Source organism: Scyliorhinus torazame, chromosome 27, assembly GCF_047496885.1.
Source record: "Scyliorhinus torazame isolate Kashiwa2021f chromosome 27, sScyTor2.1, whole genome shotgun sequence".
Lineage (NCBI taxonomy): Eukaryota > Metazoa > Chordata > Chondrichthyes > Carcharhiniformes > Scyliorhinidae > Scyliorhinus > Scyliorhinus torazame.
In genome coordinates this window covers 20,394,508-20,409,524 of record NC_092733.1, presented here as the reverse complement: position 1 = coordinate 20,409,524, position 15,017 = coordinate 20,394,508, and the positions used below count along the sequence as shown (strand labels likewise).

The 15,017-nt window shown below is 45.2% G+C and overlaps 1 protein-coding gene across 5 annotated transcripts in view; it reads right to left on the bottom strand.

The window, feature by feature from the left end:
- Positions 1-15,017, bottom strand: part of dock6 (dedicator of cytokinesis 6) — a 241,117-nt gene that overhangs the window by 122,433 nt on the left and 103,667 nt on the right. For all 5 annotated transcript variants that reach the window (XM_072491074.1, XM_072491075.1, XM_072491076.1 and 2 more), the window contains exons 15-19: positions 12,740-12,857; positions 10,550-10,620; positions 8,364-8,502; positions 4,709-4,810; positions 2,049-2,135 (exon numbers count right to left, since the gene is read on the bottom strand). In XM_072491074.1, coding sequence (XP_072347175.1) covers positions 2,049-2,135; positions 4,709-4,810; positions 8,364-8,502; positions 10,550-10,620; positions 12,740-12,857 — 517 coding nt within the window. The remainder of the gene's footprint in view (positions 1-2,048; positions 2,136-4,708; positions 4,811-8,363; positions 8,503-10,549; positions 10,621-12,739; positions 12,858-15,017) is intronic.

Here is a 15,017-nt window from a genome sequence, read left to right as displayed (position 1 = left end):
GAATAGACGATTTACCGTTGAGGAGGGTAAGAAGAGATTTCCGGTATTTAGGGATCCAGGTGGCCAGGAACTGGGGAACCTTGCATAAGCTTAACTTGGCACGACTGGTAGAGCAGATGGAAGAGGACTTTAGGAGGTGGGACATGGCGCCCCTGCCATTGGCGGGCAGGGTGCAGGCGGTTAAAATGATGGTCCTTCCGAGGTTTCTTTTTGTGTTCCAGTGCCTCCCTGTACTGATTACAAAGGCCTTTGTTAAGAAGGTGGACAAGAGTATTATGAGCTTTGTGTGGGCTGGAAAGACCCCAAGAGTAAAGAGGGGGTTCCTGCAGCGCAGTAGGGACAGAGGGGGACTGGCACTGCCGAGTCTAAGTGATTATTATTGGGCCGCCAACGTGTCAATGATATGTTAGTGGATGCGGGAAGGGGAAAGAGCGGCGTGGAAAAGACTGGAGATGGCGTCCTGTAGGGGAACTAGCTTAAAAGCACTGGCGATGGCGCCGTTACCATTCTCCCCGAAAAAATACACCACAAACCCAGTGGTGGTGGCAACTCTGAAAATTTGGGGGCAGTGGAGACGACATAAGGGAGTGACGGGTGCCTCTGTGTGGTCCCCGATAAGGAACAACCATAGGTTTGTCCCGGGAAGGATAGATGGGGGATTTAAATCTTGGCAGCGAGCAGGAATTGCGAAATTGCAGGACTTGTTCTTAGACGGGACGTTCGCGAGTCTGGGAGCACTGACAGAAAAATATGGGTTGCCACCTGGGAATGCATTTCGCTATATGCAAGTGAGGGTATTTGTGAGGCAACAGGTGAGGGAATTTCCGCAGCTCCCGGCGCAAGATATCCAGGACAGAGTGATTTTGGGGGCATGGGTGGGTGATGGTAGGGTGTCAGATATATATAGGGAAATGAGGGACGAGGGGGAGACGATGGTAGAGGAGCTGAAGGGAAAATGGGAGGAGGAGCTGGGGGAAGAGATTGAGGGGCTGTGGGCAGATGCCCTAAGTAGGCTAAACTCTTCGTCCTCGTGTGCCAGGTTCAGCCTGATACAATTCAAGGTTCTACACAGGGCGCATATGACGGGAGCAAGGTGGAGTAGATTTTTTGGAGTGGAAGATAGGTGCGGGTGATGCGCGGGAAGCCCGGCGAACCACTCCCACATGTTTTGGTCATGTCCGGTGTTGCATGGGTTCTGGGTGGGTGTGGCAAAAGTGATCTCGAAGGTGGTGGGGGTCCGGGTCAAACCAAGCTGGGGGAGTTGGCTATATTTGGGGTTGCAGATGAGCCGGGAGTGCAGGAGGCGAGAGAGGCCGACGTGTTGGCCTTTGCGTCCCTAGTAGCCCGGCAAAGGATTCTACTTATGTGGAAAGAAGCTAAGCCCCCGGGTGTGGAGGCCTGGATCAACGACATGGCAGGGTTTATAAAACTGGAGCGGATAAAATATGCATTAAGAGGTTCGGCTCAGGGGTTCACCGGGCGGTGGCAACCGTTCCTCGACTCGCAGAGCGATAAGGGAAAACAGGGAAGGCAGCAGCAGCAGCCCGGGGGGGGGGGGGGGGGGGGGGGGGCCTCATTTGGGTCTTCAGGGGTTTTGTGTGTGTGTTTATATATTAGTTATTTATATTTGATTTCACAAATTTACTATTTTAGTTATTATTTCTGTTGTTTCTTATTTTGTTGTTGGCAGTTGCCGTTAGTCAGCATATTATTTATTTAAAAAACGATCAATGTATATCTTATTACAAAGTTGTAAAATGGGAAATTTTTGTTTGATCGATAAACTTTAATAAAATATTTTTTTTTTTTTAAAAAGAAACTCTTCAATAATGCTGTTATAAAACAGCACAATGGTCTGGCATTTATTCTTCTGCTCCCTTGAACATTCAGATTCGCCTGTATGTACAAACTCGGTGTTTACTCAGCTTGGAAGCCCAGAAGCCAGACATTTCTGACAGTGGTGCTTCTTTCAAAGGGATCTGTGCTTTGCTCGAGTGCTTTGGTGAGTTGGTAGGGTACAGATTTGCCCAAGCAAGGTGTACACGTGCCTGGGTATGCACTGACGATATCGCAGATACTTCCACGTTAAAAACTCCTTTGTGGTTGTCAACCCACTTCATTCCAGGCAGTTGGACCTATTCAAAGATAAATTAAAAGGCATTTATAAATGTACAGATACAATCAAGGGAATTTCTCAGATGTCTACAGGACATGTGACAAGAACTAATCACTTAAAAACAGCCCGTGTGTGGTACCTGGTCACTTGCACTGGAAAGCCAGCACAATCCCATTAACCACATATTCTATAGTTTCCTTTCTATTTTTTTATTTACAAATTTAGAGTATTCAATTCTTTTTTTTCCAATTAAGGGGCAATTTAGCGTGGCCAATCCACCTAACCTGCACATCTTTGGGTTGTGGGGGCGAAACCCACGCAAACACAGGGAGAATGTGCAAAGTCCACACGAACAGTGGCCCAGAGCCGAGATTCAACCTGGGACCTCGGCGCCGTGAGGCAGCGGGGCTAACCCACTGTGCCACCGTGCTGCCCAATAGTTTCCTCTCTAAATCTGCTCTCTAACTTTATAGTCCTTCTTGATCAGAAGGGTAATGTACTGAAGACTGCTGATAATGCCACAACTGAAGTACTCTGAAAAATCTCCTGTGGTTACAATCATACAATATAGAACGGCCTCCAATATCCCACAACATTCTGTCTTCCTCCTGGCAAAGCACACCAGGAATCACACCAAGATTGATTACAGCACAGACGGAGACCATTCCTTCCATTTTGTCCGTGCTAGCTTTCTTCAAAAGCATCTCGCGTAGACCACTTCGCAGCCTTTCCCCCCATAAACCTGCAAAAGTTTTATCTTCAGATAATTATCCAATGCTCTTTTGAAGGCATCAGTTGAATATGTCTTCACCACATTCCCAGGCAGTGTGTTCCAAATCGCAACTACTCAGCACTTTTCCTCATGCTAACATTGCCTCTTTCTCTACCACCTTAAAATCGGAGTCCTCTAGTTCTCGATGGTTCTGTCAACAGGAACAGTTTCTCCCTATCTATTCTGTCCAGACTCCTCATGATTTGAATACCTCTATCAAAACTCTCTTCTTCAAGCAGAACAGCCCTTGCTGGGAGAAGCCAGCTCCAAGCCTGCAATTGTCCAAATAACACAATGCAATGACCATCAGCTGGTAGAAAGAGTTCAGCCAACTATCATCGAATCCCTACCGTGCAGAAGAAAAATTCACGGTTTGGACAATACATGGGAGCAATAAGGGTCCTTAAAAACAGCAAGATACACAGCCAACGGGAAGCCATCTTAATCCAGAGAGTAATCCAGAGAGTGGACACGTTCTGAGGTACAAACAGATTTTCTAGATTGACCTTGGCATGCTGAAACCAGCTTGTTAATATCATCATCACATATACGCACTAACCCTTCAAAAAAAAGCACCTCACCAGGACCAATCCCCCACCCCATCTCCGCAGCCCCACCTAAACGTTGAACACCAAGGGACAATTTGGCTAATTCCCCTAACCTGCACATCTTTGGACTGTGGGAGGAAACAGGAGCACCCGGAGGAAACCCACGCAGATACAGGAAGAACATGCCAACTCCACTCAAACAGTCATCCAAGGTCGGAATCGAACCCGGGTCCCTGACGCATTGATGCAGCAGTGCTAACCACTGTGTCATCCCCAAAAATTCTGAAAAGATCAGTGGACAAATTATTGAGATTGGCGCAATCTCAATGTTTGCTGTTCCTACCCTTCACCCCTGAAACTGTAGACAGAACACATACCAAATAACAACGTGTGGTTTGTTTTCTATAAAACCCATTGCAGATATGGCAATGATACAACATCACCTCTGGAGTGGTGAAGTGCTGCAAAATGCAATTTCAACTTGTTGGGAGAATAACTGGAGGGTTTTGGGGAAGGTGCCTGCACACTGTTGGATCAGCTCTCAATTACAAACTGTGGAAATTTTAAGGTTGTTTATCACACTCAAGTCTTAACATTGAAAATTCAGCTCCAATGTCGCTATTTCCTTGATCCCCCGCATTCCATGTGTTCAATTCTACTCCACAACTATAGGTTAAAAGTTTCCTGTACCGAGTCAAGGAAGCCCAGAACCTCAGTTTTGTTAAATACCATGTGGCTCCCTAGGAGGCTTATATAAAAAAAAGTAGATGACAACTCCCTAACAAAAGAAGATGCATGGTAGCACAGTGGTTAGCACTGTTGCTTCACAGTGCCAGGGTCCCGCTTGGGTCACTGTCTGTGCGGAGTCTGCATGTTTTCCCTGTGTCTGCGTGGGTTTCCTCCGGGTGCTCCGGTTTCCTCCAACAAGTCCCGAAAGACGTGCTTGATAGGTGAATTGGACATTCTGAATTCTCCCTCCGTGTACCCGAACAGGCACCGGAATGTGATGACTAGGGGATTTTCACAGTAACTTCATTGCAGTGTAAATGTAAGCCTACTTGTGACAAGATTATAATAAGAAGCTAGCGATTCAACGACATTTGATTTTTAGGAAGAATGGCAGACTGAGGTGAAGGACTTGAGGCAGTTAGAGGAAGGGATGGTGTAAAGAGCCTGTATTTCAACATGGGATGCAGGGAAGGGAGGGGAGGGGAAAAGAAGAAACAATTAAAACACACACAGGGCTGAAAGTCATACGTAGGTCATACTTACATCAGGAGTGAGCACGGAATAACTAGGAGGCGGCTTGTCCACAGACACTGGGAGGCTGAATGGTCCAGTTCGGAGACGGCCATGTTGCATCAAAGGGATCCACTAAGTGAGAGGGTTACAAGATTAGAGATTGCACAGTTAGCAGTAACACTCACCAACTCAAAACCCTCAGGCTGCACTCAAATCCATAGCAGGGTTTGGAGGAAATGACTGTAGGTAAAGGGCCTAAATTAAAGCGACTGACAAGCCCCCTGCTTCAAATACACTTTATTCACTCAAAACATCGGATCTCAGGAAACCCAGTCCCCTGCTTGGTCAAATGGAGGAGCGCAGATCAGTTCTACACCGGCACATTTAGAGACAGTGTAATGAGCAGGCACTCATTTTCCTGCAGTCAGGCATCTCCAGACCAGCTCCCAGATCTATTGGAGATGGGTACCCCATTGCAAAGAATAGAGTCACTCCAGGGAGCGACACAAGCTGCCAGGTATTAAGGAAATCCGACCTTTGAGACTGCTAAAAAGTGCTATTTTCCCCAAAGAATCAAGCAATATTATGAAATTAAGAGTACTGAATACATATCAGGGGATAAATACTTGAATCAGAACTTAATTCTGGTAGGTAGTTTAAAATATACTGGAGCATGGTACATTATTATTGAGGACTTGCAGTTAACTTATATTTTTGTTCACTGTCCATAATTACAGCTTGCAGCATGACTGCAAGTACATTACTGAGTTCATTCAACCTATTCTGAGTTTAGAATCTCTGTGAGTTTGGATGGTACATGCCACTGAGGATTGAGTGAGAAGCTAATCCTGTCATCCCACTTAATGTCTCACGCAAGACCCACGAAGGACACAACGTCCTCAAGAGGATCTTTTCTTCAAACAAAAACAAATCAAATACCTGGCCATTTTTGAGGGCTGAATTACACGTCAATTGTAAACAGTCCATTACCCTACAACACGCAGCATTTGTAACAGTTGTATTAAAGTCATAGAATTATGGCCCACCGGAGTACTTAAGGAAGTAGCTCTAGAAATAATGGATGCATTGGTGGTCATCTTCCAGGATTCTATAGACTCTGCAACAGTCCTTGCAGATTGGAGGGTAGCTAATGTAACTCCACTATTTAAAAAGGGAAGTAGAGAGAAAACAGGGAATTATAGACGAGTAAGCCTGCCATCAGTAGTGGGGAAAATTCTAGAATCCATTTTCAAAGATTTTACAGAAGAGCACTTGGAAAATAGTGGCAGGATCGGACAGAGCCAGCATGGATTCATGAAGGGGAAATCATGCTTGACAAATCTACTGGAATTCTTCGAGGATGTAACGAGTAGAGTTGACGATGGGGAGCTAGTGGATGTGGTATATTTGGACTTTCAGAAAGCTTTTGACAAAGTCTCACATAAGAGATTAGTGTGTAAAATTAAAGCAGATGGGAATAGGGGTAGTATATTGAGATGGATAGAAAACAGGTTAGCAGACAGGAAACAAAGAGTAGGAATTAACGGGTCTCTTTCAAATTGGCAGGCAGTGGCTAGTGGGGTACCGCAGGGATCGGTGCTGGACCCCAGCTATTCACAATATATATTAATGATTTAGATGAGGGAACAAAATGTAATATCTCCAAATTTGCAGATGACACCAAGTTGGGTGTGCGGGTGAGCTGTGTGGAGGATGCAGAGATCCTTCAGGTGTGATTTGGACAAGTTGAGTGAGTGGGCGAATGAATGGCAGATGCAGCATAATTTGGATAAATGGCACGTTATCCACTTTTGGTAGAAAAAACGAGAAGGCAGACTATTATCTGAATGACCATAAATTAGGAGATGGGAATGTGCAACGAGACCTGGGTGCCTTCGTACACCAGTCACTGAAGGTAAGCATGCAGGTAAAGCAGGCGGTAAAGAAGGCAGTGGTATGTTGGTCTTCATTGCGAGAGGATTCGAGTACAGGAGCAGGGCTGCAATTATACAGGGCCTTGGTGAGGCCACACCTGGAATATTGTGTGCAGCTTTCGTCTCCTTATCAGAGGAAGGGCGTTCTTGTCCTAGAGGGAATGCAGCGAAGGTTTACCAGGCTGATTCCTGGGATGTCAGGACTGGCGTATGAGGAGAGATTGATTTGGTTAGGATTGTATTCACTAGAGTTCTGAAGAGTGAGGGGGATCTCACAGAAACCTATAAAATTCTAACAGGACTAGACAGGGTAGATGCAGAAAGGATATTCCCGATGGTGGGTGTGTAAAAACCAAGCGTCACACAGTCTGAGGATACGAGGTAGACCATCTAGGACTGAGATGAGGAGAAACTTCTTCACTCAGAGAGTGATTGGCCTGTGGAATTTGTTACCACATTATCATGTGAGAGTACCTTTAAGAGATGGATGTTTAAGCAATGTACCTTTAAGAAAACAGTAATGCCAGAGAGTGGGTGGAGCTGAGGTCAGGTCAGCCATTTTGCAATTTCGTTTTGCAGTTTGAAAAGAGCTTGGGAGTGTCTGTGTTTGCAGTGAGCTGGATCTCTGCCATGAAAGACTATCTCTGGATCATTAGGGTGATTTAAACTCATAATAGTAAAGCCTTTAACCTGATGTGATTCTGTTTAAAGGTATTAAGTCTCTTGGAAGTTTGAAGGAACATTTTGAGGAATTATTTACTGTTGCAATATTTTCTGAGTTATCTTTGAAGTAAGGGGTGTTAAGAGATCCAATGTTTATTTAAGATGTTAAGTTGAGTTCATGGAATAAACATTGTTTTGTTTAAAAACCCACGTATCCATAATTGTAATCCCACACCTAGGGACCAAGCCTTGTGCTAGGAAAAGCAACAAATACATTAAAGGGAGAGGTTGGTTGAACTCCATGATACATTTTGGGGTTCTGAAAACACCTCACCCATAACAACATGAAGTAATTGAGGACAAAATATTGCGTGTTTTCCATAAGCAGTTAAGATATAGCAGTTAGTGTGAAGGGGATCAAAGGATATGGGGGGCAAAGCGAGATTAGGGTATTGAGTCGGATGATCAGCCATGATCATAATGAAATGCGGAGCAGGTTCGAAGGGCCGAATGATCTCCTCATGCTCCTATTTTCGATGTGTCAGCCGTGGCTCAGTAGGTAGCACTCTTACCTGAGTCACAGGTTCTAGGTTCAAATCCTGCTCCAGGACTTGAGCACAAAAATCAAGGCTGACACTCCATGGCAGTACTGAGGGAGTGCTGTACTGTCAGATGTTCTTTCAGATGAGTCGTTAAATTGCCTTCTTTCTCAGGTGGACATAAAAGATCTCATGATAGTTTTTCTCTCCCTACAGATGCTGCCACACCTGCTGCGATTTTCCAGCATTTTCTCTTTGGTTTCAGATTCCAGCATCCGCAGTAATTTGCTTTGAAAGATCTAACAGTAGTATTTTAAATAAGAGTAAGGGGAGTCTCCCGGTGTCCTGGTCAACAATTATCCCTCAATCATTATCGCAAAAAAGCAGATTATCTGGTCAACATGACATTGCTGTTTGTGGGAGCTTGAGGTCCCAGCGCTGAGGCTGTTATTGTAGTATTCAACCTGGAAACACCCCCCCCCCCCCGGCTATAGAGCCCTGTACGTTACAGGATGTCATGGGCTGATCTACAGATTCACTGTTACTCACTGTGTAGCCAACAGGTGTCTCCAGTGATGCACTCGGTTTCTGCTGACAGCTAATGTGGTGGAAGGTGAACAGCAGGTGGTGGTTATCAGTCAGGTTTGCTGGGATCTTCATTTTTATTTCCTCGTAAAAGTCTGGCGATCTGCAGAGGTCACACACACCGTGTCACTGATACAGCAGCAGAGCTCTCTCAGTCATTGTGCACATACATCTACCATGCCCTCTTTCTGTTTAACTCTCACCAATTGGAAAGTGCTTCTTTCCCTACTTGCCCTTTCAGGGAGAGATATTTAGCTCCAGCATTAGCTCAGTGGGCATTTGCAATCATGAGAGCAGCTTGCGCCATATTGTGTGTGATATTCAGTCAAATAGAAGGTGCCATTTCTCAACATTATTTAGGGGCTCTTGCTAGGACATGTTTGTGAGTGGTCAGTGGATAAGACCAGAAGTAGGCTCAACTCTGGTGTCCTTGATGGCGAAATAGCCTGCTGACCCCCTCAGAGCGCGATCTAACGGCCCCGGCCAACTTGGGATGTTGCGCAGCCGGTAAATCTTGCGAGAGACCTTTCACGAGATTTACCCGGCTCGTTACATCTCTCAAGATCTAACAGGAACTCGCGAGACGATGCAATCTGGACCCAAAATGGGCGGGATCCATATTCGGCAAATTTGCATATGAAAGTGCGCAGCTAGTCTCACTATAATATGCACTCGTGGGTCTACCCAACCCGGCTTTGGGATTGAATTCCTTTGCCTCGGAGACCCCAGCGGGCGCCGTTTGACACTGATGTCCACAAATGGGGACCAGGCGGAATGAATGAAAATCGCATATTGTCACAAGTAGGCTTCAAATGAAGTTACTGTGAAAAGCCCCTAGTCGCCACATTCAGGCGCCTGTTCGGGGAGGCTGTTACGGGAATTGAACCGTGCTGCTGGCCTGCCTTGGTCTGCTTCTCAAGCCAGCGATTTAGCCCATTATGCTAAACCAGCCCCTGATCGGAGGCCCCTGGGAAAGACCAGGGAGCCATTTAAAAATGGTGTCCCAATCTCTTCGTGCACTGGCAAGTGGAGCTCCTCAGTGCAGGAAATGCAACTGAGTGCAGCCTCAGGGGGGTGTTTCCGGCTGAGGCCCGATAAAACCAGAGTGTCAATAGATAGTGGGGTCTCCTCTAATCCCACCCAAAACGGACTCTTTTTTTTCCCCATTAGATCACGCCCACAGTCTAAGGTTCTAGGCTTTTATGCAGAAAGGAGCATTTTGACCCTCGGAAACATATCCCCAGTAAGTTGGCGGCTGCATCTCCAGGAAGGAATGGAACTTTAAAAAAACGCTATGACAGTCCTGTGTCTCGCTTTAAATTTTTATTTTAACTTATTCTCTGTACAAGAGTCTCACCACTTGACTGATCTCTATCTGTCCCTTATTTTCTTCACGCATTCTTAGACAGTGTTCATTTATCACTTTATCTTCATGAAACAAGCCCACTGATTAGCACTGAATGAAGATGCACAGAGCAATCAAGTGTGACCTTTGGAGCAGCTGATGGCTGAGCTCTCGAGATTGGATTGGAGCCGTGGAACCACCTTCTACAGCCAGGCTTCACGTCAAAGCTACAGGAGATGACGTTGGGACTGCCAGCTTTATTCTTTTTAACTTTTAGTTTATGCCTGTCAATTTGAGGGTGGCAGGCCACATTTCAGGCATACAGCTTTTGTCAACACGATTCAGCTTTCACACTGATTACAGCACGACAATGGCTGAAGGCGGCAAGGGTTTATTTCATTGCAGCTTGGAGTGTATTAGTTCTTTACAGGATTTCGGACAACTGCCAATTTGAAGCGGTGCACAGGTTAAAGGAGTTTGTGTAGGGTGGGAGCACGCAACATGTGATGATGCCATTCTTACTCTCCATATCTGAGTTCCAACAGAGCCTCTCAGTGAAGAAAAAAACCGAAAAGCAAAGGGGCACCAGCCAAAGTCTAGAAGCAGGTTAGCAGCTGGGTGCAGAGAGACCGCACTTGTCGAAAAATCATCTACAATTGACTGGCCGCAAACAGCAGAGCCAGCACTGGTTGTACTACAATTCAACAGGATCAATATTAGCCAGAGTTGCAGAATAACAAAACAGGTACACGGAATGTTTGCGTGGCCTCTAAGGTACTGACGAGACTGGTCTTCGATAACTCACTTGTTGTGATACACCACAGCAGAGTACGCCTCTCTTGAAAAATCCGCACAGCTGGACTTCCCAAAGATAACCTGCATTTGCACAGAAGGAATAAATCATTAGAGGCAGTGCCGGGTGAGAGAAGGATTCTGATCGATACACATCAGATTACAGGATCTAAACCGTTCAGAGTCAATCTGCAAAAATTCAGCATTTTGTGGTAAAGTTGCTGGGTTGTCAGACAACCAAAGCTGCAGGAGTTTAGTGGGGGGGGGGGGGGGAGAAGAGAGAGAGAGAGAGACACACACACAGAAAGAAAGAAAGAGAGACAGAAAGAGAGAGAGAGAGAGAGAGAGAGAGAGAAACAGGCAGACAGACAGACAGACACAGACAGAAAGAATACTAGTGTATGTGTAAATGCTGGGCAGTCAACACTGGACAAAAGTAATGACAACACTTGCTGCCTTGTGTATACAGAACAGTCACACCTGAATGAGATACAGCCAAGTTCAGAGGCAGCAAGCTCAGCAAGAAAAGTGTAATATGAAAGTTTTATGAGAAACACAGGTTAGACAGATAGCTCTCCAAGACGCATATGCCCATTAAGCTCTTGCAAAACCTGAAGTGATTAATTTACTTCCGCAATAATAAGCATGATCTGGTAAGTGGCTGCATTTGCTGTCTCACCCACCAGCCATCCAAAATCCAGTGCCTCGTGGGAGTAAGTAGCTACTAAAAGCTGCTGTAATTGCCTCAGCCATCATTTTTTATGTTCTTTAATATCATGTGGTACCACTGCAGGCACAATGTGTACTTCTTGTTAAGTATCCATTGTCAAAAATGCACACAGTGGAAAAGCAATTACACTACTCACAGCATCAAGAGGTGTCAGACTCAAATCTGTGAAAAGAACAGATTGACTCGCAATAGATGTGGGAGATTCACAAACATTAACTCAAGTGTTTGACATGAAAGGAAGATTTTTTTCCCCAAACCACACTTTAAAACCTCTACAAAATGCAACCAATTCCAGGCGGACGGTGCTCTCTTTCTCTGGAGACGCTCTCAGACGGAACATAAAACTCTCCCAGTTTCTGGTTTCCAATGCCTTTTTAAAAATTGATATTACCTGTGTTTAGGACTTTTAAAAACATTTCTCTCCTTCTTCTGCGCTGTAGATACCCAATCTGACACCTCCCTCTTCCTGATCATCAAATTGAGGCTTTATTGTGCTGTTCCACTCGCATTCTTGACACTTCAAGATGAAAGCATCTTAAAGCTTTGGGGCCAGTACCGAGTGAGTGTCGCTGCATTTTTGGAACTGTATCATTTTTAAGACACTAAACCAAAGCCTGTCATCCCAGTTGTGGTGAACACAGAAGATTCCACTATTCTAAATGTAGGGAGTTCTTGCTGTACCCTGGACAAGGTCCTGCCCTTAACCAAGATCGACAAAAACTAAATTCATCCCCCGACTATCTGTGGAACCTTGCTGTATGTATGAATAATGGCTGCTGCTTCTGACAATTAATCTACTTCCAACTTGATAAATTGCACATAAACCACTCAGGAGATTTGAGCGATCAGGCAATTTTTTTTCTTCATTCGTGCATGGGCATCACCGGCTGGACCAGCATGTGTTTCCTATCCCTAATTTCCCCGAGTGGCTCGCTGGGCCATTTCAGAGGGCGTTTCAGAGTCAACCACATTGCTGGGGATCTGGGGGCCAGAAGACGACAGATTTCCTTCCCGAATGGACATTAGTGAACCAGATGGGTTTTTGTGACAATCGCCAATGGTTTCACAGTCATCAATAGACTTTTAATTTCAGATTTTCAACGATATCAAATATCACCAGCTGCCTTGGTGGGATTCGAACCCGTATCCCCCGGGCCATTGGATTACTGGTGCAGTGACAATATCACCGCTCCGTTGCCTCCCCCTAAATATAGACATGCACGCTTTTCTTCTTCCTTTCTCCCTCGAAGAGTGTTCTGGCTTTTGGAACCCGACCTTGGTATCTCTTCCCGATTTAACTCACTATCTTTAGCCGCTGTGGTGTTCTGTTAGGGACCTTTCCCTTAGGTTGCACAGTAATAAATAAAATCGGTATTACTTTGTGACACACAATAATACCAGGAATGGCATTACTATGTGGGCTCCAGGAACAAAGGTGCCAGGATCTCCGTGTTAATACAAGGCATTTCTCACCGGCAAGGCACTGTTGGGGTCCTCCCCTGCCATAAACTGGACTTTCACTGTAATATTCCGCACAGACCCCTGACGGCTGCTGAAGTTCAAACTCTGTGGGTAGACATAGAGTAGATTCCTAAAAAAGGAACAATGAGAGAGATGAGTGCAGGCAACACATGAGCCAGACTTATTGTGACCTGCTGTCCTGATCCATTAACCTTGCTGCGTTCAAATTTATTCACATGTATAAGGTGGTGTCACTCTCTGAGACAGGGGAAACAGGACACACCCAGGAGCTGTATCTGAAGCATGGAAACAAGACATGACCTGAATAGCAAAGAGAATAAAGAAACATCAAAACTGTACCAGAACCTCAATTAAGTTAAATCCTACCTGGCTATCACTTGAATCACTCATATGACATGGTACCATTTACAGTCATGCAGCTTTAGCCGACTGATCAGAAATTCACAGAAATAAGAGTATTGTATATATGAAGTGGAGGGAATCAGGGAGTGCACAAATTAAGTGAGGGGGGGGGGGGGGGGGGAGCAGAGGAGGAGGAGGAGGAACGAGAGATAGAAGAGTGCATGATTTTTACTGAATACTTTGTCTGGCCAGTGGTATCTTCCAATTCTGCACATTCCTATGGCTGTAATGAATTCCGGCAGCAATATAAAGGCCTGGCCATTTAATATCACTCTAATGTTTTGCCAGCTCCCTTCCCTTCAGGCACTAGGTCACAAACTATCAATCAGGGGCATGAGAGGTTGGACTGTCCTTTGTCCAACCATCAGAATTCATCTGCAGTCATCCACTGAAGAGGCAGACAACAGGGAAAAAAATAAATGAAGTAATTTTACCACGTGGATCATACACAATGCAATATTAAAATAATCCTAACATTAACTCCATTACGGTAAATTCTAATAAAAAAACATTTCCACGTGATTGGAAATCATTCTTTTATAGCTGCTTCCCATTTCTCATGCACCCAGACAAACCTCGCCTCAAGGCTTCCCCTGCCCCAGTCCTGAACTCGCGCTGTCCTCTCGTTTCTCTCTTATCTGACTTCACGTCTGTTGTATCTCATCATGTCCATGAGCCTCACCCTGACAACAATTCCCACTAAATTGCTGATTGTTCAACTTCTCTTCATGACTTCCCCCACCTTGTTTAGCTGACACAAACAATCCTCTCTCAAATATTGCACCCTTCTCTTCCAAAGCTGCTGTCATCACCTCATTAGCAAAAATCATAATAATTTTATAATAATCTTTATTATTGTCACAAGTAGGCTTACATTAACACTGCAACAAAGTTACTGTGAAAATTCCCTAGTCACGACATTCCGGCACCTGTTCGGGTACACTGAGGGAGAATTCAGAATGTCCAAATCAACGAACAAGCACGTCTTTCGGGACTTGTGGGAGGAAACCCCAGACACAGGGAGAACGTGCAGACTTCGCACAGACAGTGACCCAAGCCGGGAATCGAACCCGGGTCCCTGGCGCGGTGAAGCAACAGTGCTAACTACTGTGCTACCGTACATACCCCATCCCCTCTGTTCTGTCTGGGAATTCCGCCACCTCCAAGTTCTCCTCCAAGTCACTCACCATTCTGACTTGAAATTAGATCTTCGTTCCTTCATTGTCGCTGGGTCAAGATCCTGGAAATCCCACCCTAACAGCACTCTAGGTGTACCTACACATGACCACAGCAGTGTAAGACAGCGTAGTATCACTGTAGCCGGATGGCCAATAGCTAAACTTCTTCAAAGCATGATGGGAAAAGTAGCCAACCTTACAGAACACAAGGCCCGAGAAACAACTTGTTTTTGCGAACAAGTGTGAGGAGATGACTCAACAGACAGATAAAGAAAGCAAGGCCAGCAGATGTGAGCCATTTTTGCAAGCTAACATTGAGGAAAATGGGTAACAGACTATCAGTGTACATGGCTAAAGAACTTTCTCAATGCTGGAGGAAACTAGATAAAAAGGGAAAAGTTATCAACTCAACCTGCGGGACCAACCATCGCGTAAGAATCACATCAGTTGATACCTCACTTTGATACACCACTTTATCAATGGCAATTAAGAGATGGGCAACAACTGCTGGCCTTGCCAGCAACACCCACATCATGTGCAAAGAATAAAAGTAAATAAACCACAGCAATTGATTCTCTTCTTGCCTACACACCCCAGTCCACCAAAGATCTATCTTTTGCCCTGTTGTCATCTACACAATGACCTTTGATGACACCACCCGAAGTCTCGAGTCAGCTTCCACGATATGC